Below are 22,748 nucleotides of genomic sequence, written 5' to 3'. Positions count from 1 at the left end.
TAATAAATGAAAACGATCATTCTCGTCTAATGTCAACAGTTCGACTTAAAGAGACAGTATCCTGGGTAGTTTGCACGGTCTGAATTTCAGCGCCCAGACAAAGCTGCTCAAACTCTCTTTGCGTTTTCCCAATTTGGTTCAAAATCCGCTCAAGTGACAATTCATCATGTGTGAGCCTAGACAGTGAATGGTAACGTGAGATATCTGTGAGGAGTCTCACAGTCAAACACAATTCATGTCCCAACCTGATAGATATAACACCACATACGCTGGATCGGGGAGCTTGGCTGAATCTTCCTCCCTCCAACCCAGGGTGGGGTCGGGGGAGAGGGGGATGGGTTGGGGGTGAGGGGGATGGGACACAGGGTCAGGAGAGAGAATTGATCATTTATAGAATCGCAACAGAGGTCACCCTGCGGCAGGTGAGCTATTGGGAAAACGATTACATTGGAAGCAATGTTAAAGACGCAAAGGAGCCCCCAAGCTCAGTGACTGCGTGGCACAGAGATGGTGGGCTCCGGCCTTAACCCAGTCAAGGGGTGGCTGACTTGTAGCCCCCAATGCTAATTGGGAAGTGAGCGGAGCAGGTGCTAGGGGGTTCTTGACAAACTACAAATATAAGTGACTAAGTAAGAGGAAAGAGAGCCAAGATATCAAGATGGGCAGCTTTAAACTTTATAAAGTGTTTCTCATGGATCTTGTGGTTTTAAGATTAGGCATACACTGTTCTAATTCTAATAATATCCATTCAGCTCATTCAACCCACTGCTGGTTTGGGATCAGAAATTACTGGCATTAACATTACAGTTAATCCACTCAGCCCTTTGCCTTGAGGAGAAACCAATGAAACCCTTTGTTGGGGTGGGGGGGTGGGGAATGATGTCTCCTCGGAGGTGAACTGAGAAGAGGTATCTAACAAAGCCAGGTGACTCTGTGATAATAATAATATAATAACAATCCTTGCATTTGACACAGCACCTTGTCACGTCAACAAGATGTCTCAAGACACTTCACAGGATATACTGTAGTTTTGACTCTATGTTTTATGGGCGAAACGCGGCAGCCAATTTGCTTACTGCAATGTCCCACAAACAGCCACGGAGAGAGTGGCCAATTTTAACGCCCACCTGAACAAGCAGACGAGACCTTGGTTTAACGTCTCATCCGAAGGACGGGATTATCCAATCTAATCCAAGTGCTGTTGATGGTTGACCAAAGACTTGGAGGTGAGACAGGTCCTTCAGCCAATTACAACTAGGAGTTTCCTCACTGGACATGGACAAGGACCGTGAAACATCCTAGCGTGCTCCGTTAGGATCGATTCACACCCATTTAACTGTCTCTTTAATTCGTAACAAAAACAAAAATCAGTTGAGTGTGTTAGTGTTTCAGGTGATGCCGTTCATTTGAAAATGTCGGTGAAAGGTTTCAGAGCCTCAAAGAGTGAGTTCTACATCTATTTGGTGCTTTGTGAAGCGGGTGTGAAAGAGCCGACAGGTAGTGAGTGGGCAGATGTCCCTCAACCATCATGAAGGTGATAGTTCCCTTGCTACCCTTTTCCTTGAAGTTATCTTGGGAAAACAAGGAGGTAAAATAAAAGTTAATATTCAGACATGCAATGTTAGGAGCATAAGAAGAGAGTGGTACTCACAGCGAACAGAGAGACACACAAAGCAAATGAGAGAGGAACACACACACACCAGACACACACACGACACACACACACAAAGCGAATGAGAAAGGGACACACACAACACATACAACACACACACAGAATGAGAGACACACATAAGTGAATGAGACAGAGAAGGAATGAGCGTGCCTAAACTGCTGATGAAACTAACTCAGACATTCTAAGATCAGTAGTAGCTGTTTCAATCCCTATACTGTCAGTTTCAGGCTGCTGACTACAAAATACACATAAGAACATAAGAACTTGCTGGGAGAAAGAAGACCAAGGTCCATCTAGTTCGCCTTCCACCATCCTGGCAGTCCCTTGACATGTCGTGTCCCAAACTATGTACTGTATCCTGAGATATTATTTTCTTGCAGAAATCTATCTAATTTATTCTTGACACTTTCTGCTTCCGCTGTCTCCCTAGGGAACCTGATCCATAAGTTTATTACTCGCTCACTGAAGTAGCGTTTCCGCAGATCTGTTCTGAATTTATTCCCTTTCGATCGTAGGCCGTGTCCTCTGGATCTACTGTTCAGTACAAGATAAAATAGCTTATCATGGTCGACAGAATCTATTCCTTTCAGAATCTTAAAGACCGCAATCATGGTGCCCTCAACCTTCTCGTCTCCAGTGTGAACATGCCCGGTTTATCTAATTGCTCCCCGTAGTCCAGTGCACAATATTTCAAGTGCTGTCGCACCAGTGATTTATAAAGTGGCAGGATTACCCCACTATTTCAGCTCAATATTGCCCTTTTAATACAGCCTAGCATCTGGTTTGCCTTACTATCGAGCACTGTTGGGATAACTTCACTTTATCAGGATCCCCAGGTCCTTTTCATTTTCCATTCAGATTATTTTCTCTCATTTAAATAATAGTCCCTTCCTGGATATTTTTGTCCCCATATGTAGCACTTTGCATTTCTCTACATTAAATTTCATCTGCCATCGATCTGTCCAATTCCCAAGAATGTTCAAGTCCTCCTGTAACCTATTCTGTTCTTCTTTGCAGTCTAACATCTTCATTAGCTGCCTGTACATTGTATGGTGCTTCCCATACTCCCCGCATTGGGCTTTCTACTGCTGCACTTATCCAAACTGCAGGCCACGATACTTACTACTTACCCTGGTGGAATGAGAGTGGCACTATTAGGAGGAAAGATACTATGTTGGGAAATGACATGGAGGCTGGTGGAACCATCTTTGGCATTTCCCAGTTTAAGTGTATTATCCAGATTCCTGAAACTGCTTCCTGCATGATCTAATCCATGGATCGGATCCTGTTTGAGACGGCTTCTGTACTTTGTTTAGAAATAATGCTTTTCCCCTTGCAATGTTCTATCTGGGTTGGATTCTGGCATCCTTTACCCTGAGCTCTCAACCTCAAAAGATCCTCCTCATAATCTTAACTGAGTTTTATTTGATAAATTAAATTCTAGGGGAAATGGGAGACTCTGATTGAAAAAGGAGACAGACACTAGAGAGGAAGTATTACAATGGCAGATAAGGCCATCATTGAGCAAATTCTATGGCAATTGACAGAAATGCTTCCAATAGCTCCAAGCTAGTGCGACAGAAAAAAGATAGTGTGGAAAATAAATCAGAGGAATCTTAGCTGAGTAATTCCAAAAGGAGCTGGACATGCAGCAGACAAAGGCTGGAATTAAAGAAGAGGTTAGTCACGTTAAAGCATAGTCCGCAAGTGAACAGGTGAAGGAAGACAGCGTCTCTGGATTTAGAGTGGAGATCTGCAGTGTAGCCTAAACCCCCAGCAATCCAACACCGTGACCATTGTGATTCCTGATGGCATATTGTTTCACAAGCCAAATGCAGAAGTTTGCTATAAAAATATTCTTAGAAATGTATTTTAAGCTACGTGATCTCAATCAAAATACAATCCGAGAAATTAGAGACAAAGACTTTTCAGCTCAGGAGGACGCCATTCGGCCCATCGGGTCTGTGGTGGTGCTGGCTTCTGCACTGCACAGGAGTTATTTAATCCAGTTATAAACATAGAAAATTTACAGCCCAGACAAAGGTTATTCGGCCCATTGAATCAACCTCTGGTTAATCTCAGATAAGATTACTTAAACAGAATTGCCACAAGGAAGAGTAGCTTTCAAAACTTGTGATAACATTTACTGATGGCTTCTTTCATATGACAATTAATCACATAATCTGATCTATTAGACTCAGGCAGCGAATGGAGAAAAGTTGGTATATTAATGAGGGTTTGACCCACAGCGCCTTAGAGTATTATGAGTGGATCAGGGTGTGTGTTTGAGCTGTGGGCAGGAGGATGGTGGCAATGCCCTCTCTCTCTCTCTCTCTCTCTCTTTGCATTGACACCCACGTCATCCACATTGGATGCATCTTAGAGCCATCTTAAATCTTCCTATGGTGTTGATTTGGTTGTCAACCTTCCATTGAAGATACACGGGATCCAACACTGCACAATGGTTCTACTGGTCCCTGAATGACAATTATAAAGAACAGTTGTGTAAAACAGGGGGTGACAATGGCGATGTATGATGTGTGAATTAACACTTACGATGCTAAATTAACACATGTGGTAAATTAGTGATCTGTTGACGTTTAATAGATGAACATCTTGTTGGGAGGACCAGCAGAGACTATTGTGTGTGTAGATTCCATGGATGGTTAATCTTCCAAGGATCCAATTTCACAGGGTGTGGCTTCTCTCTGTGCTCAATGGAAAATATTGGGATTTCATTACCGAGTGCAAATAAATATGAAAATCAGGGATAAAATCGAGTTGTTTTAGCAAATGTGTGAATAACTTTAACATGCAGAGAGTTATTACAATATACAGTATTTTGCCACACAGGTCAGTCGAGGCTTGGAGCTTAACCACATTTAACAGGGAATTGGATAAATATTTGAAGAGGTAGAATGGATAAAGGGGTACGAGGATTGGGATTAGAGGGGATATCGTTGGTGAATGAGCTAGTCCAGTATAACCTTGATGAGCTGAACACCTCCTTCGTCTGGGCTGTAATTTCTATGACTTCTAAAAATGATGGATGACAGAGTTAAGAGTCTCTGCTTTCACTCTGGGTTTGGCACTCGTACGCAACAATCGTAACAATTGATTAAACATCCCTGTCAAGTTACAAGTGTTTCCTGGAAAATACACGGGATATATAGTCACCAATTTATAGCATTTTTTTTGTTGAAAGGCGTTATCTTACACAATCCAGGACAGAGTGCAGTGGGAAGAAGTAACTGGCAATATCACTGCCCTGTGTTGGATACATCTTTAAGAATAAATTGATAATTAACAAAAGGGCCAATGAGACGAAGGGCAGGAAGTACAAAAGGACACTGGAAGTGGGACAAAATGTGTGGTTTAGAGTGGTGGATTATTGAGAGTTTGGATTGGCAAATAAAGAAGCCACTAACATGCCCTTGATTTGGATCAACTAATGTTACACCCCGCCCATGTTCTCATTGCAGGGCTGTGAGACACACAAAGCCTGTAGTTATCAGTGAGTACATCAGGAATAAAACAGCACAATACACAACAGAGAGAGAGTATCTCTTTGGTATACAGGTGACACTGGTCTGTTTGCAGGGAGTGTTAAACCTCCTCTGCTAAAAAGAATTGAGGACTATAGATAGGTAATTATTTTTCCAATTTTCTCCTCTCCTTTCCTGATTATTCTGACACACAGTCCACTGTAGCCTCCTGTGCCCTTCCTTTTTTAGACAATACTTAACAATGGCAGGGGGCACCACAGTCAAACCTGACTCTGTCTTCACCCAATGGCCACACATGTAAACTTTTAAGGAGGGTTCACTGGACAGCAATCAGTTCAGGAGTAAACCTGCTGTGTGATCTCCCCCATCCATTGTTCTGGCTCGTCATACACCAGGATTTAAGTCAAACACATGGCTCAGGATCACAATGCACTCATTATAAACTGGATAGAAACAAGCTTGAAACAAGAAAGCAGTTCATCCCACCAAGCCTGCTCCTTCCAGAGCCAGGCTATTAGTGCATCTCACTCAACTCTATTTGCTTGTGTAATGTATTGTATAGATATACATGATCTAACAGTCTAGCAAAAACTCCAGAAAAAATAATTTATCCTCATATTTCCACGACTCACCCCTGGTTTTCCCCCGTTTACAATACCATTATCCAGTAAGCTCCTCAAACCTCAGTTCAGTGGAACATAAATCATTGTGTTCTGTGGGGTATTAATGCACTTCATTCTGCAACTGATCAGAAATTCCCCAATACTCTTCTCAGCTGGATCCACATCCATTTGGTTTTGAAACAGTTAATTGGCACAGCATCAGTTTGTTGGGCACCCGTTCCATGTAATCTTTGTCTGAATTGATTCAAATTTTTAGTCCTGCTAGAGACATTTCAAAATTAGACCTCTTCCCTCCAGTTTTGCCTTGAGGTAAGCTGATGACAAGTATATTATCCTTGGCTCTCAGCATTTAATGACCTGGATCATGCTCCCCTCAATGTTATTTTTTCTAATGAAAACAATCCATCGTTTGAGCCTCTCCTCAGAATTTAGGGATTCACATCTCTTCACAACACTTCAATCTCTTTTGTAGGTAAACTATCCAAACCTACATTCAAATATGACTTTGCCAGTGACCACTGGAAGATTGGAATAATCTCTTTCAATTTAGTGTAAAATATCCTCAAGATGTAACCTGGTAATTGAGCTGGCAGCTTTACTGAAGTAGCTTGAGATGGGAAACTTTCAATGACTGATGAATCATCACACCCAGTTCATTTTCCTCCACCTGTGCTAATGAACATAAAGCAACTGTGTACATGTTAGCTTTTTTTTGTCATTTTCATCACGTTGCTTTTACCAAGATTAAATTACATCTGCCACTCCTTGTTCTATCCACTTAATTGGTTCAGTCATCCTCAATGCTATTTATCCTACTATTCACAAGAACACATACAACAAATCAAATAAATACATTAGGAATTTTCTATATCTTTACAGAAGCTAATGTGATGACACTGTGTATCCTGCAGGTGTACAATTACCTCTTAATAGGAATGGGTTGGAGGGGGGAAAGGATAGAGTCCAGCTAGGCCACCAAGCAAATACTCTCTCTTCACCTGAAAGATCACATAGAAAAGACCAAAGTTGTGGAAATAAACAGAGAATAGGAAGTATTTCTTGCAAAGCCAGGTTAATAAAAAGTACTGTTACTTTAGTGCTGTGCAGGTACATGCCTGAACGAGGGAAGAACGCTGTCATAGTAATACCAGGTGGCTGTCAGGTACGCTCGACTCACATCGGTGGAATATAGACGCCAAGCAGCCTGGGGGAAAGAAAAACACACAATCAAACACTCAAACAAAAAAAATGAGAAAATCTAAATAACCACCAGCACATGAACCTCCCCATCCAACCAACCAGAGGCTCAACAAGAGAGATATGAATGAAGGATACCCTTTGGCCCATTTGATCTCACCCTTCCAGAACATCCACTCCCCTGTCCTCCATTCATAGCATCAAGCTGTATCTGAAATATGTCTGGTGTCCTGGCCTCTGCAACCCTTCCTGGAACCCATCACGGTTGTTCATTTCCCTGTTATTCTAAAGTTGTCCTCCACACATCCTTTGGTCATATTGTTCCAATAATACCCGGCCTGTTGCCGACAATTGCCCCAGGGAGAGGAGTTACTGTGCGCTGGCGGTGAAGAGACTGGCAGTGAACAGAATTAGTCTCAAACATAACGCAAAATCCAACGCTCGTGTGAGATTCACCTCCAATGACTAATTCAATTATGTTGGGTTCGGTTGTGAGGGTTATGAATGGATATGTTTGCTGTGAGGTGCGTCCTATAGAGATTTTTCTTTCTGAAGTGAATATCTTCCTGCCCCTTTTTTTCTCCTTTATTGGGAATAATTTTTGATACTGGCATCTTCTGGTAGGTGGCCAGAGGAGCACGAGTACAGGTGTGGAATAGGAGGAGGGCACAGAACAGCGAGCCTGATCCTGTGTTTATCCAATGTCCATACACTGGACTTTCCAACGGTATGTGGGGTGGGAGGATCAGGAACCAAGATGATGTTTCCTTTCCTTTATACAAGCAAGGACCCATGTGTTAAACCAAAGTGAACTGTTGCTCCTCTTGCTCTAAGCTGCCTGAGTTCCTCTCTTGTTACTGCCTTGTAATCCCCCAGAATTTACATGTGTAAAAACACAAGTCAAAGGTGTGGGAAATGGAACAATATTGCACTGTATAGTAGAGGACGGGAATTCTTTTGAAGTTCGGATTAGAATTGCGCAGATTGATGGGATAAAAGTCTCTCACAGCAAAAACAGATTATTTTAGCAACAGAGTAACTTCAGAAGACAGATTAATAAAACCTTCTGCAGCTCTTTTACAGAATGAGTTTTGAAAAGTCATTTCAAAACTCTGTTGTATAGATACGCATGATCTCACAGTCGAGCAAAAACTCCATAAAAATCATTCATCATCATATTTCCACGACTCAACCCTAGTCTTTCTCCGTCTGCAACACCAATTCCCCCACCCCTTAGTTCAGCGGAACAGAAATCATTGTGTTCTGTGGGATATTTATGCATCTTATTCTGCAACTGATCTGAAATCCTCCAATACTGTTTCTCAGCTAGATCCATATCCGTTCAATTTTGAAAACGTTAATTGATGCAGTGTCAATTTGTTGGGCATTTGATGCACATAACTGTGGGGAATTGATTCAAACCCTAGTTAGTCCTGCTCAAAAATAGAGACTTGTTTGAATCTCTGTTGTGCCTTTTGAAAGGTGTGGCTCATTTAGTAGCACTCTCTCCTCTGAGTCAGAAATTTAGGGTTCAAGCCCCAGGCCAGGACTTGGAGCTCGTATAGTCCAAACTGAAAGTCCAATGCAGCGCTGGGGGATTGCTGCATTCTTCAATCCTTCAAAGTCGTTATGGCTTTGAACAAATGAATCTTGATGTAGAGAAAAGCACCTGCATAGACTGGATGGACTGAATGTCAGTTCTGACGGAAGGTCATCGGCTTGAAACGTTAACCAATTTTCCTCTTTCCATAGATGCTGCCTGACCTGCTGCGCGTTCTCATCAGCTTCTGTTTTTATTTCAGATTTCCAGCATCTGCATTATTTTGCCTTTTTTTCATAAAGAGTACTTCCTAGTGTATTTCATGATGATCAGAAATGAGATGTGAAGGAGATAACTCACTTTTTAGAATGTTTTAAGTTCTACCACATAACTCTATGTATTGTGAACCATTGTATAATAATAATAATCCTTGCATTTGATATAAAACCTTATCACATCATTAAAATGTCTCAAAGCACTTCACAGAATATACTGTAAAGAGAATTGACTATATATTTTGTGGGCGAAACATGGCAGCCAATTGCAGTGTCCCACAAACAGTCGTGGATTAAGTGACCAAATTTTTTTTTAAGGCATTATTGCTTCCAGAAAGTGATCACCAATCGACTAACAACCGGATTCCTACTTACTGCGAGGTAAACAGGCATGTGGACTAAGGGAACTTGACTAAAGTTTCGTCCTGCCGAGGAATTGAACCCGGGCCCTCTCGTTTGTGAGGCGAATGCTCTAACCAATTATTAGACAATGGATGGCTTGCTCTGACGTAAGTAGGTACTCTGATGACCTATTCAAGTTGTTCAGCAGTAACTTTGTTAATGTTTTACACAAGTATTTCTTCAGTAAGTTCAATTCTGGGTTGCACATGAATACAAACCACTAATTGTCAGGGAAGATTGTCTTTGCTCTTATCAAGAGCCAAGGGAATGGAGATGAAGTCATGGATTGCAGCCAGCAGTTGATGCAGAGGTTTAGACAGTCCTTTCATGCAGAGAGCTATTATGATCTTTCTAAATCCACAAACAGAAAGCTTCACATATTCCCTGGTATCACATATTCTGCTTCATTCCCATACAATCCTTCAAATTCACTTTCTGTCAGTGAACCCTCAAAACCTTGGTATTTAAGGCTGCTTGCATTTTAGGTTAAAAGAGCGACACAAACACGATGGATTGAACGGCCTTCTTGTGTACTGTAAATCTCTATGAAACACATCATAGGCTGGATGGGGAGAATAATAATAATAATAATCCTTGCATTTGATATAGCACTTTTCACGTCGGGAGGACGTCCCAAAGCGCTTCACAGAACACACTGTAAAGTGAATTGACTGTATATTTGTGGGCGAATGCGGCAGCCAATTGCGCACAGCAATGTCCCACAAACAGTCGTGGATTGAAAATGACCAATTTATTATTGTTTTTGGTTTTATGAGGGATTATTATTAGGTGTGTGGAGTAAGGAAACTTGCCCAAGGTTTCGCCCTCTGCCTGGAATTGAACTCAGGTCTCTCGCTTGCAAAGCGAGTGCTCTAACCACTGAGCTACAGGACTCTGTAGAATGTAGTGGGTGTGCCGGGAGCATAATTATCTCTGGTGAAATCCAACTACCTCCATCCCCTCGGCAATGGTGGGGTGCAAACCCTGGACTTGTGATACCCTCCCGATGTGAAAGGCGTCATCTATATGTATATATAAACTTGTAAGTTTGTATTTGTAACTTTTAACATTGAATTCAGCTTGTATTTGAGGCCAATAATTCTGAGTCCATCAAGATTGAATGATTTCAGCATACCAAACAGCGGTTCAGTGTTAAATAGGTGTATACGTCTGTCTAGTTAGTTAGCTAGCTAATTAGAGTTAACTAGGAGCTCCACTGAAACACACATGCCCCATTTTCCATTTGAAATTCCAAAGTCCATGGACAATTTAACTGGAAGTGGAACCAAAGGAGCTCAGTGTCCTGTGCTCTGGTGCAGCCCTAGATAGACAGTCTCACTTATCTTCACCTCTATTCTTCCCCAATGTTCCCCATGGCTTCCTCCAATCCCTTTCTCAAAGCCTAGGCATTCAATCGTCATCTCCACTTACCTGAATGAGGTTGGCAGCTGGTGTCCTTCTTTTCTCAAAGTGCTTTTGTCGATGTTGTTCTTGAACCTTCAGAGCAAACCCTGAACCCAGGATTCCCTGTAGCAGAGACGTTGATCAGTAATCAATGGAGGTCCAAGAATGGGTCAAATAACAATTTGTTTAGGTTAGCCGGATGCTTGACACATGTGGAAACCCATCACCATGCTTAACAGTATCCAAACTGAGAATTCCATGTATCCCACCTACACATGGAAATCCCAGAGATAGATTGTTGGAATGGAATGTGCACTCTCTCCTGGAGGGACGCATTGCGTTTACCTAATTCTGGAACGTATTAGTCACAAGTTGGCAAGAGCCAAGTTTTGGGGACCCCAGAGTGTGCATTGGGGTAACTGCTGGAGTCTAACCAGTTCAAATTGCATATCTTGCCATTGATATTATGTCTGGCAAGATTTTTCGCTGCTTGTCCAGCTGGCACCACCCTACCTGTTAGGGATTTGGCTTGCAGGGGTAACAGGAGCTGAGTGGGATGACTCCCTGCTTGCAGTAACTGGTCTGCCCTTCCAGGGCCTGCTGATGAGCCAGGCTGGCTGTGCTATCATCAGCAGTGCCCAAGAATATTGTGCATCTGCCTGGCTCAGTAACCAGACTTCCGAGACCACCACAGGGGGTTAGCTCGATTCTGACATTCTTTTGTCAGGCAATCACCTTGAAGTCAGTTCAGCTCCAAGGAGACCCCACTTACATCAAAGTACAAGGATTAAAGACAATGTGTCAATGCTGAAAATATGAACAACAACTTGCATTTATATGGCACTCTTCACATTGGGTAGCATTTCTGCGTTCAGCATCCCGACAGGTACTTTACCATATTAATAATAATAATCCTTGCATTTCATATAGCGCCTTTCACATCTCAAAGCGCTTCACGGAATATACTGTAAAGTGAATTGACTGTGTAATCCCTGTGAAGGGTTTTGAGACATCTTGCTGATGAGAGAGGTGCGAGACCAAGGAACCCGGTTGTTAGTTGATGTACGGTTGGTGAGGGAAAGGCGAACGTTTTTCAGACAGACATTTGCTAGTCCTATGAGGCCAAATGACCCATTATATCGTGTACTTACAGCTGGGAGTGCGAAGAAGGAGATTCCTAACAGTGCAAATCCTGCCGCCAACATCCGACCCATCCATGTGCGTGGTGTTTTGTCTCCGTAACCAATCGTGGTCAGTGTTATCTGTAACATTGGATAGAAACAGTGTCGAATGATTGTTAATACCGGGGTTAACACCTCTGTGAAAAGTGCTGACAATGACCTCTCTTTCGTGAATGTGCACTGGGTGAAGTCGTCATGTTTGTTGCCGTGATGCGAGCATGTTTATACGTGTTGCCGCCACCCTTTCCCACGTGTGCTCACTGTGGGAATGCACATGGAGTTGTAGAACATGGGCAACAGACACCATTAGTAGACTTATGGAACAGGCTCCCGAGGGAGACAGTGGAAGCAGAAAATATTGTTTGTTTCAAGAACAAATTAGCTAGGTATCTGCTAGAAAATAATACCTCGGGATACAGTATATAGTTTGGGACATGACATGTCAAGCGACTGCCAGGATGGTGGAAGGCGAACTGGTCTTCCTTAGTCTTCTTTCGCCAGTAAATTCTTAAGTTCTTAAGAGTGGTTTCCACCTGGGTCATAGTGTCACCTTGGTGTCATACTCTCTGGTGCCATCTCTCAACTGTTGCTGTCTCAGTTACAGTTCAGAATATGGCGATAGCCAACATCACACTATAGGGTCAAATTTGTGGTGTTTAACAGATTTCTCAATAAAAGTGTAACCATCGATTTTTTAAAGCAACGAGCATGCAAAGAGCACAACGAACAATGCTTAGAAACTGAGGGAAGCATTCTTCAGCATATCTGAAATATGATAATTACAAATGAATGCAAAATCTAGTAGGGAATGCTACAAATCAGAGACCCACTGTAGGCGAGTGCCTGGAGTCGTGCATTTGTAAATAAATAAACCTTTTCTTCTTTCACTGCAGAGTTACCCAGTTTTCTGTTTCTGCATCCAAAATGTCGACTTTCCCTTCCCCTTGGGATGAGTAAATGGCAGCATAAGGCAGGTATTCCCCTGTGCGGTGTGCCTCAAGTGACACGGGCCAGTGGTCACTTCCGCACTCTCAATTCATCCACGTTTCACATGCATCAAGCAGACCTTCCACCACAGGAGGTGTTGTATTCAGCCTCTCTGTCCCCACCCTTTGGAACTCTTTTCCACATTCCCTTCGTCTCGCTCCCTCCCTTGCCTCTTTCAAGGCAGGTCTCAAGACCCTTGTCTTCGACTGTGCCTTCGGCCCCCCTCCCTGATTCCACCCCTCTCCCCACCACCACCGCAACACACCCACTCGGGTCCAAATCCCTGACCATCCAGCGCCTTGGGATGTCCTCCCCGATGTAAAAGGCACTATGTAAATGTAATTTTGTATCAGTATATCTTTGTATATCTAATGCAAGGATTATTATAATATTGCCAGCGGCCCCAGAGAATCCATCAGAGTTCTTCACTGACAATTCCAGGGAGAGTGGTCTCCCGGAATTCAGCCTTCTTTGCTTGCCTCTCCTCACCCTCCTGGCGCCATGATTGCATATCCTTTTCCATTGAAACCAGCACAAATGTACGTCAGCACCTTGTGCTTCATTCTGAAAATGACCTCAGATTAGCTATGGGCCACCAGTCAGATTTTGACCGACCCAGAGACTAACACAGAAAAAGTGCAGTTTCCATGCATTAACATCCGGCTTAAAACCATAAGATGTAGGAGCAGGAGTAGGACATTCGGCCCCTCGAGCCTGCACTGCCATTTAATAAGATCACGGCTGATCTTCTAACCTAATCCCATTTACCCGACCTATCTCCATATCCCTTAATCCCTCTTTTAGATCTTTTAGCAATCTATCAACCTCAGTCTTGAATATGTTCAAGGACTGAGCCTCCACAGCCTTCTGGGGTAGAGAATTCCACAACTTCACTACCCTCTGAGTGAAGAAATGTTTCAACTCAGTTCGAAAAGGCTGACCTGACCCTTAATCTTGAGTCTATGACCCCTAGTTTTAGATTCTCCAACCAGGGAAAAAGTCTCACGGCATCTATCCTGTCGGGACCCTTAAGAATCTTATAGATTTCTATAAGATCACCTCTAATTCTTCTATATGCTAGAGAATATAGGCCTAGTTTACTCAACCTATCCTCGTCCCAGGAACCAACCTGGTGAATCTATGCTGTACCCCCTCTAAGGAGAGTATGTTCTTTCTTAAATAAGGAGACCAAAAGTGGACACAATATTCTAGGTGCGGTCTCACCCAGGCCTTATACAACTGCAGCAAGACTTCCCTACTCTGGTATTCTAATCCTCTTGCAACGAACGCCAACATGGCATTAGCCTTCCTAGTTGCTTGCTATATCTGCATACTAACTTTTTGTGACTGGTGAACAAGGACACCCAAATCCCTCTGAACACTAACACGACCTAGTCTCTCCCGCTCTAGAAAATAATCCGCTTTTCTATTTTTACTACGCAGGTGAATAACTTCACACTTCCCCACGTTATACTCCATCTGCCACCTTCTTGCCCACTCACCCAGCCTGTCTATATCCCTTTGCATTCTTCGTGTGTCATCCTCACAGCTTACTCTCCCACGAAGATTCGTATCATCCGTGAATTTAGATATATTAAGTTCTATTTCCTCATCTAAATCATTGATATAGACTGTAAATAATTGAGGCCCAAGCACTGTGGCACTCCACCTGTCAATCTGAGAAGGAACTGTTTATCCCTACTCTCTGTTTTCTTCCTGCTAGCCACTCTCCAATCCATGCTAATATATTATTTTAAGTGGCACCTTGTCGAATGCCTTCTGGAAATCAAATATAACACATCTAATGGTTCCCCCCTATCCAACCTGCTAGTTACATCCTCAAAAAACTACAAGATTTGTTAAATATGATTTCCCTTTCGTAAAGTCATGTTGACTCTGCCTAATCATGTTATGATTTTCTAAGTACCCCACGATGACGTCCCTAATTAAGGACTCTAGAATTTTCCCTACCACCAATGTCAGACTAAACTGGTCTATGGATCCCCATTTTTGGAGTCCTGTAGCTCAGTGGTTAGAGCACTCGCTTTGCAAGCGAGACACCTGGGTTCAATTCCAGGCAGAGGGCGAAACCTTGGGCAAGTTATCTTACTCCACACAGAGCCTAATAATAATCCCTCCAAAACAAAACAATAATAAATTGGTCATTTTTCAATCCACGACAGTTTGTGGGACATTGCTGTGCGCAATTGGCTGCCGCGTTTCGCCCACAAATATACGGTCAATTCACTTTACAGTCTATTCTGTGAAGTGCTTTGAGACGTCGAGATGGTGTGAAAAGCGCTATATCAAATGCAAGAATTATTATTAATTATTATTAAGTGTGGAGTCCTGTAGCTCAGTGGTTAGAGCACTCGCTTTGCAAGCGAGACACCTGAGTTCAATTCCAGGCAGAGGGCGAAATCTTGGGCAAGTTTCCTTACTCCACACAGAGCCTAATAATAATCCCTCCAAAACCCCAAACAATAATAAAATTGGTCATTTTCAATCTACGACTGTTTGTGGGACATTGCTGTGCGCAATTGGCTGCTGCGTTCGCCCACAAATATACAGTCAATTCACTTTACAGTGTGTTCTATGAAGCGCTTTGGGACGTCCTCCTGACGTGAAAAGCGCTATATCAAATGCAAGGATTATTATTATTATTATTATTATTTTTGTCTCCCACCCTTCTTAAATATCGGCGTTACGTTTCTGACCTTCCAATCAATGGGAACCATTCCAGAATCCAGGGAACTTTGGAAGATCAAAAATAAAGCATCCACTATCTCTGCAGCCACCTCTTTTAAAACCCTAGGATGCAGGCCATCAGGGTCCAGGGGATTTATCGGTTTTTAATCCTATCAATTTCTCTAGTACTATTGCTTTACTGATATTCATTTCCTTAAGTTCCTCACTAACATTAGCCTCCAGGTTCCCCTCCATTTTTGGTAAGTGTTCAGTGTCCTCTAATGTGAAGACAGAAGCACAATATTTGTTTAATGACTCTGACATTTCTTTATTCCCCGTTATAATTTCTCCTGTCTATGCCTGCAATGGACCCACATTCACTTTTGATAGTCTTTTTGTTTATGTACTTGTAAAAACTCTTACAATCTATCTTTATGTTACTAGCTAGTTTACCCTCATATTCCATTTTCTCACTAGTATTATAGGTCTCTTCTTTTAATTTTATTATTTCCCTAACTTCTCTAGTTAGCCAAGGTTGAACGATTTTTCCCGTGGTATTTTTATTTTTCAAGGGAATATGCGATCAGTGGGAATTATGTATTATATCTTTAAACGTTTGCCATTGCTGGTCTACCATCATATTTTTTAATCTAATTTCCCAGTCTATTTTAGCCAAATCTTAGCCAAATGTTTAGCCAAAACATTCTATGGGATCAGCTTCCAAACATCTTTACTTATTGCAGCACATAAAGCTACTGCCGTTTCTCACCTTAGCACCTCACTAATGGACACAGAAACATTGATGGACATTAAAAGCACGAGAAGACAAATGTTCAACTGTGAAACAGCCATGTGAACTTACTGTACCCCACCAAAGGGAGTCTGCGTATGTGGTGAAATCTTTGTTTACATCCTTCTCAGCCAGATAGACAAGGAAAGAGGAGAAAATGAGAACGAGAAATCCAATGTACCAGGCTGTGATCAGTTCCTGCAAGAGAACAAGACAATGTGTCACAAACAGTGATAGCCCAGACAGAAATGTCTGCAGCAAAATGGAACAGTGGTTAAAAGTTGGATCCATGGTCTGTTCTGGTCAGTTCCGAGTAAGGGTATTATTCCTGCAGTGGATAGGACAGTGTAGAGTGAGCTTCACTTTGTATCTCTGCATTGCCTGTAATCACTCAGAGATGCTACCTGCGCAATGTAATAATGGCAAATCATTGCTGTTGCTGTATCTAAACTGGGTGCATCTGTCTACTCTTCTGTTACATAAGAACATAGGAACAGAAGTAGGCCATTCAGCCCCTCGAGCCTGGTCCACCATTCTATTGGATTGTAGCTGATCTGTACCTCAACTCCAGTTACTATTATAATTACAATTTGTTACCCTAGATATACATGAAGTGACACAGGTGAATGGGGGTGGTATAAAGTCGAAGAAATAATAGCAACAACAACGATAGCTTACATTTATATATCGCGCTTCACGTGGAGTATCATCCCGGAGTGCTTCATAGAAATGAGAAGAGCGAAACATATTCTAACCTTACTGTGAGCGTACACCACAGAGCCCAGCAGCTTCCAGGTGCCTCCCCTACGGTCCATTCGCACCATCCGAAGGATCTGCAGGAACCTCATGCTACGAAGTGCTGACGTGGCGAAGATATTCCCTGGGTACCCGCGGCAATGACAGCGACAGAGGCGATAAAAACAATAAAATCTAAAAGAAAGTCAGAAAGGAGGAAGTTACTAAGCAGCTTGAAAGAACCTTGACATCCAGGTAGTGAGGTATCATTTCCCTTGAGGTTACTTTTGAGCATTATATTTCTAGAATGTCCTCTCCTCTATTATTGGCCCCCCACACACACACGAGACGAATAATAATAACAATAATCATCCTTGTATTTGATATAGTGCCTTATCACGTCTTCTTGACGTCTCAAAGCCCTTCACGGGATATACTTCAAAATGAATATAATTCAAAATGAATTGAACGTATATTTTGTGGGCGAAACGCGGCAGCCAATTGCAACCAGCAGTGTCCCACAAAACAGTCGTGGACTGAAGTGACCAATTTTATAATCTCTGAAGGTGCCAGCCTGGCCTAGTTGGCAGCACTCTTGGCTCTGAGTCAAAAGGTTGTGGTTTCAGGCCTCACGCTGTGACTTGGAACTCAGTTGGTTGAGCGTGACACTCCAATGCAGCGCTGGAGATGTGCTGGATTGCTTCAAGTGTGTTGGTGCAAGTGGTTGTGAGGTGGCAGTGAGAAAGACAAGAATGAAATAAATTCATTGTTCAATGACAAATTTAATACAACGGAGACCAGCATGGTTACACATATAGGAGCCCAATAAAACTCTGAATTCTGGGAGATGGGTGTGCAGAGTTTGCAATCCATTCATTGAAACTGTCACTGAAACATTAATAATAATAATCCTTGCAATAGATCTAGTGCTTTATCACGTCATTGAGATGTCTCAAAGCGCTTCAAAGAATATACTATAAGGTGAATTGACTGTATATGTTGTGGGTGAAACACGGCAGCCAATTGCACACCGCAGTGGCCCACAAACAGTTGTGGATTGAATGACCAAATTGGTACTATGTTGTTTATTTATTTGAAGGGATTATTACCGCCGGAAAAGCGATCTGCCAATTGACTAACAACCGGATTCCTACTTACTGCTAGGTAAACAGAGGTGTGTGGAGTAAGTAAACATGCTTAAGGTTTGCCTTGTCCGGGAATCGAACCCAGGTCCTCTCACTTGCGAAGTGAGTGCTTTAACCACTATGCTACAGGACTCCACATTCAGAGGCACAGAATCATGGTCACCTCAAGTCGTCTTGAGAGCAGATGGGGAGCTCCAGGTCTGGCCACGGAGACCAGCAGCAGACATTCACACCCCCTCGTCTGCACAAGAGCACAATATCCCTGTGTGCCCGGGTGATGAACTAAACATTTTTCAACAGCCTAAATACACACTCCATCATCCTGTGAGAACGCCAGGTCCAGGAAGTGAAGCTCACACTGTGCCGCTTCTGTAACAGCTGGGAACTGCACTGAAAGGACCTATGGAGACAACACTGCATCTGTACTGGTTGCAGCTGCTTCCAAATCCCAGTAGATCTGGTCTCAGATTCCCTGACAGGAGGTTTATAGCCTCTCCCGCTCCCTCTGTGGCACTGCAAGATGTCCTCTATAACTCAACACTTAATAATAAGATTTCAGATTCCAAAAATAAATGTACATCTCAGTGCACGGAGCGAACAGGCTGTGTTACAAACGCAAGCCGCTTCCTCACTGAATCTTACCACAGCCCAGTGTCCTGAGTACCGAAGTTCAAGTAATCTTTATTTTCTGTGTGACCACAGTAATTATAATAACAGCTTTCATTGAGACAGTTTAGAGCATGATTTAAACAGATGCTGTCTCCCTTCCAGGATATTCCAGACACGCTCAGTTCCTGATAAATCCTAATTCGAAGAATTCTGGTTTGGAATCCGTGGGTTTCCGTCTTGTGGGAGGGGAATTTTATGCCGAGATGGATGGTAGCTGAGCTGGAACGTTCATATCTTTTCTTTTTAAACAATTTTTTCTTGTTCAAGGTTGCCAAAAAGGATATGTCGTTGCCCTATTTCTTCTCGTTTCTCCTCTCACTCCGGGGAAGCAAATTCTGCATCACCAAACTAGAATGTGGATTTTACTGGTTCAGTTGGTAGCAGTTCGTAGCATCCTCGCCACTGAGTTAAAAGGTTTGTGTGTTCAAGCACAATGTCAGCACCCATAAACTCTAAGCCGACACTCCCAATGCAGTGTTGGGGGGTGTTGAATTGTCCGAGGTTCTATCCTTTGGATGAGTCATTAAACCGAGGTAAAATCTGTTTAGGTGGATGCTGAGGATACCATGTCACAACTCGACTCAGCTGTACAATTCCAATCCCTGACAGTACTCCAGCAATTTGAAAGAAGCGAGTTTCTCATGACGTCCTGGCCAACGATCCCCCAAACAAAAAAATGGTCACTCACTCCACGGCTGTTTGATGGGACATTGCTGTGCGCAAATTGGTTGCCGCGCTTGGCCACAAAATACAAAGTCAATTCACTTTACAATATATTCTATGAAATGCTCTGCGATATCTTGACGACCTGATAAGGTGCTGTATAAATGCAATTTGTTGTTTGTCGTGGAAAAACAACTCAAGAATCTGTGTGATTTGTGTGACATATTTCTAGTTAGCAAAGGAATCTCCCCTTCACTTTCTTAATTAACCCCAAATTAACCCTATGCAATGGCACTTTTGGAATTTCTCCTTATTGCAGCTACAATTCTAGCAGCAACTGATTAGCCAGAGGAGTCTGGTATTAAACCTGGTACCTGGCGGATCTGTCTCAACAACAACAAATTACAACAGGCAAAATACTGCAGATGCTGGAAACCTGGTATAAGCACTGAAGTTGCTGGGAACACGCAGCAGGACAGGCAGCATCCATGGAGAGAGGAAAATTAGTTAATGTCTCAGGTCAATGACTTTCGTCATATTTGGGGGATTGTTCGCCAGGACACCGGGACAGAGAAATTCCCTTCTCTTCTCAGTTAGAGGGAAGCTGTCTGATATAACTATGAAGAGAGACAACAGAGGTCAAAACTCTTCCCATTCGAGAACCGAAGACTGAGGTGTGGTATGATAGAAAAGTTCAAACTTATGAGAATCTCTTCCTTCTGGTAGGGAATTCAATGACAAGAGTTATTAGTTCAAGATTAGGTCTATGCTGTGAGGAAAAAGAGAGACTTGGAAGAACATCTCCTCCTAGAAGTTTACCAGGGAATTATTGTTGTAGCAGCTGTTAGAGAAGAGTCAATTGGAGAACTTAAAAAATAATTGGACAGGCACATGCAAAGGCAGGGTATTAAGAGGGAATGGAGAAAGAGCAGGAAATTAATAATAATCCATGGGTAGTGGTGTCAGTGACTAGGAAATGTGGAAGCAAGAATAGCGAAAGGGAAGTTAGGGGAAATTTTTTGAGTTGTTGAGATGTGGAACATTCTGCCAAGTAAGGCACAGTCTATTGTGAGTTTTAAGAGGGAAGTAATATGAATATGAAAGTTCAAGACTTGAGGGCTACCAGGCTAGGGCATGGCAGAGGGATTGAAAGATTAGGTTTGCTCTGAGATCTGGTGCAGATTCAATGGCTTGAACGGTCTCTTTCTGCAATGTAAGTTTCAGTAACAATTCATAGATTTGATAGAGGAATTTATCATGTTGGTGAAACATCTCAAAAGACTTCACAGGATTTACGGCACAATACAGTGACAGCGTATTTTATAGGCAAATGGGAATTTGGATTAGGATGGATTGCTTCTTGGTCAAGCAAACACCAACACAAACTAATGGGCTGAATGACCTCCTACTGTGTCGTACAGTTCTGTGGTTCTTTATTCTATACATTCCTGTGTCCCAATGTGATTAATGGCAATATTACAGCAGTATTGTGCTGTGCTGTTGGGCCAAGCAGGAATGGGGGAGTTGTGTTAATCTATTGCATTTTCTAACTGCGTGGAATTGTTCACCAAGACTTTTCACTGTAAGAGAACATTAACAAAATGCACCACTTAAGGATTCACCAGATTAATAACTGGGTTGAGTTTCATTTCACATCGGACTTTTGCATCCGAGAGAGGAGACATTCATCACTCAAAGGTGAAAGACCATTCACTGTCTGACCCAACGGACCAGCCATTCCAAAAAAGCTTTGCACTTTTTAAAAAAAAGAAATGAAAAAGAAATCCTTGTCCAATTCGAAACGTTATGATTAATGCTCTACTTCTTTATTATCTAGGTTCTGCTTCACAAAGCAGTGATATGTTCCTTCAACATTGTCAAAGCAAGTGATAGGAGATCCATATCTGTGGGACACATTCCTGCCTATATTTTTCTATTTTCCCAATGGAATGACACTTGCACGATAATAACATTATGCATGACATTAATATAATAACAAGCATGCTATGCATAAGTATGCATAAAGTAATAATTTCTGCCTGTAGATGCTATAGATACCATGACACTATACGAAACGAGAATGGTGTTTATCCAGGTATCGCAGCCAAAATTCTTCCAGATAATTGGGTCCTTCACTTCATGGCTATTGATGGGATATGACAGTGTGCAAAATTGGCTGCTACATTTATCTATAAAAATCAACATTATATTACAATAATGTGAGGTGGTATGAGATGTTTTGACATAATAAGGGAGTGTTGCCTGGAGTGCATTTTTGAATTGCCTTCTCCCGCCAGATACTGATTTCAGCTCCAATAGGCAATCAATCTATTGGACACCAGGAGGTCACATTATAGGAATGGTGGCTGCCAATACAAGGAGGGTCCTGTAATGTTAAATCAGAAATAATCCTGTCTCAAATCATTGTCATGCACCTTTCACCTTCCCTCCTTCCATTAGTGGAAATCCTCTTCCGTCTCTGAACTCTGTCCATGAGAAAGGTCATGGTTAGCCTCTGGGTAGGGAGACTTCTCTTACCTATGATGCAGAATGGTTTCTGGGCAAACCGTAGCCGTCCCTGCCATCCCCTGTATCGGCAGCAGCAGCCAGCCGCCCAGATCCGGATGATGTACTCCAGCCCGAATACCACAATCATTATGAATTCCTGGAGGGGAGGGAAGGGAACAAAAGCAGCCACGAGTCAATATTCCACGAGCATCTGGTTATTGAGCTGAATCTGCTTCTGATTAAGAGAATCGCTACAAAGTACCTGGAAAGTTTCCTTCTTTCTGCTCGTCAACACACGATGTAGTGAAATAAATTATTATGGTGTGATTTGCACTTGGTCTCAGTTTGATAAGGATAGTGCTTTGTCTCAGTGGGGCAAGTTGGTGCATGGACTGCTTGCACTCTTGACCCAAAGGTTGAGGCATGTCCCCTTCATATCATTGTTTGACAACTGACAAGTATCAATTCACGATGAGCAACATCGTGTGAGGAGAGTGGAGGGTTACAGGGCACAAGAGAAGGATTTGGGGGAACTGTGATCACTATTTGAGACACACAGTGACCAGAACCGCTTTCCTCCAACTTCGTAACATTGCCCGTCTGACCATTCCTGACACCCAATGCTGCTGAAACTCTCATCCACACTTTTGTCACCTCCCTCCTCGCTCCACCATTCACAAAGTCCAAATGATTCAAAATGCCATCATCCGTATCCTCCTCCATACTAAACTCTGTGCTGCCATCACCCCAGTCCCTGCCAGGC

The 22,748-nt window shown here is 42.6% G+C and overlaps 1 protein-coding gene across 1 annotated transcript in view; it reads right to left on the bottom strand.

Moving 5' to 3' along the window:
- Positions 1–22,748, bottom strand: part of LOC103179601 (potassium voltage-gated channel subfamily KQT member 4) — a 137,698-nt gene that overhangs the window by 18,363 nt on the left and 96,587 nt on the right. Inside the window, 7 exon segments of the mRNA XM_042338620.1 lie at positions 6,917–7,005; positions 10,647–10,742; positions 11,771–11,881; positions 16,338–16,463; positions 17,021–17,148; positions 17,151–17,195; positions 22,016–22,142. Of these exon segments, the coding sequence (XP_042194554.1) occupies positions 6,917–7,005; positions 10,647–10,742; positions 11,771–11,881; positions 16,338–16,463; positions 17,021–17,148; positions 17,151–17,195; positions 22,016–22,142 (722 nt within the window).

This window comes from Callorhinchus milii, unplaced genomic scaffold, assembly GCF_018977255.1.
Source record: "Callorhinchus milii isolate IMCB2004 unplaced genomic scaffold, IMCB_Cmil_1.0 Scaffold10, whole genome shotgun sequence".
Taxonomy (NCBI): domain Eukaryota; kingdom Metazoa; phylum Chordata; class Chondrichthyes; order Chimaeriformes; family Callorhinchidae; genus Callorhinchus; species Callorhinchus milii.
Note: the sequence above shows the minus strand (reverse complement) of the source record. Positions and strands in the feature narration are given on the sequence as shown.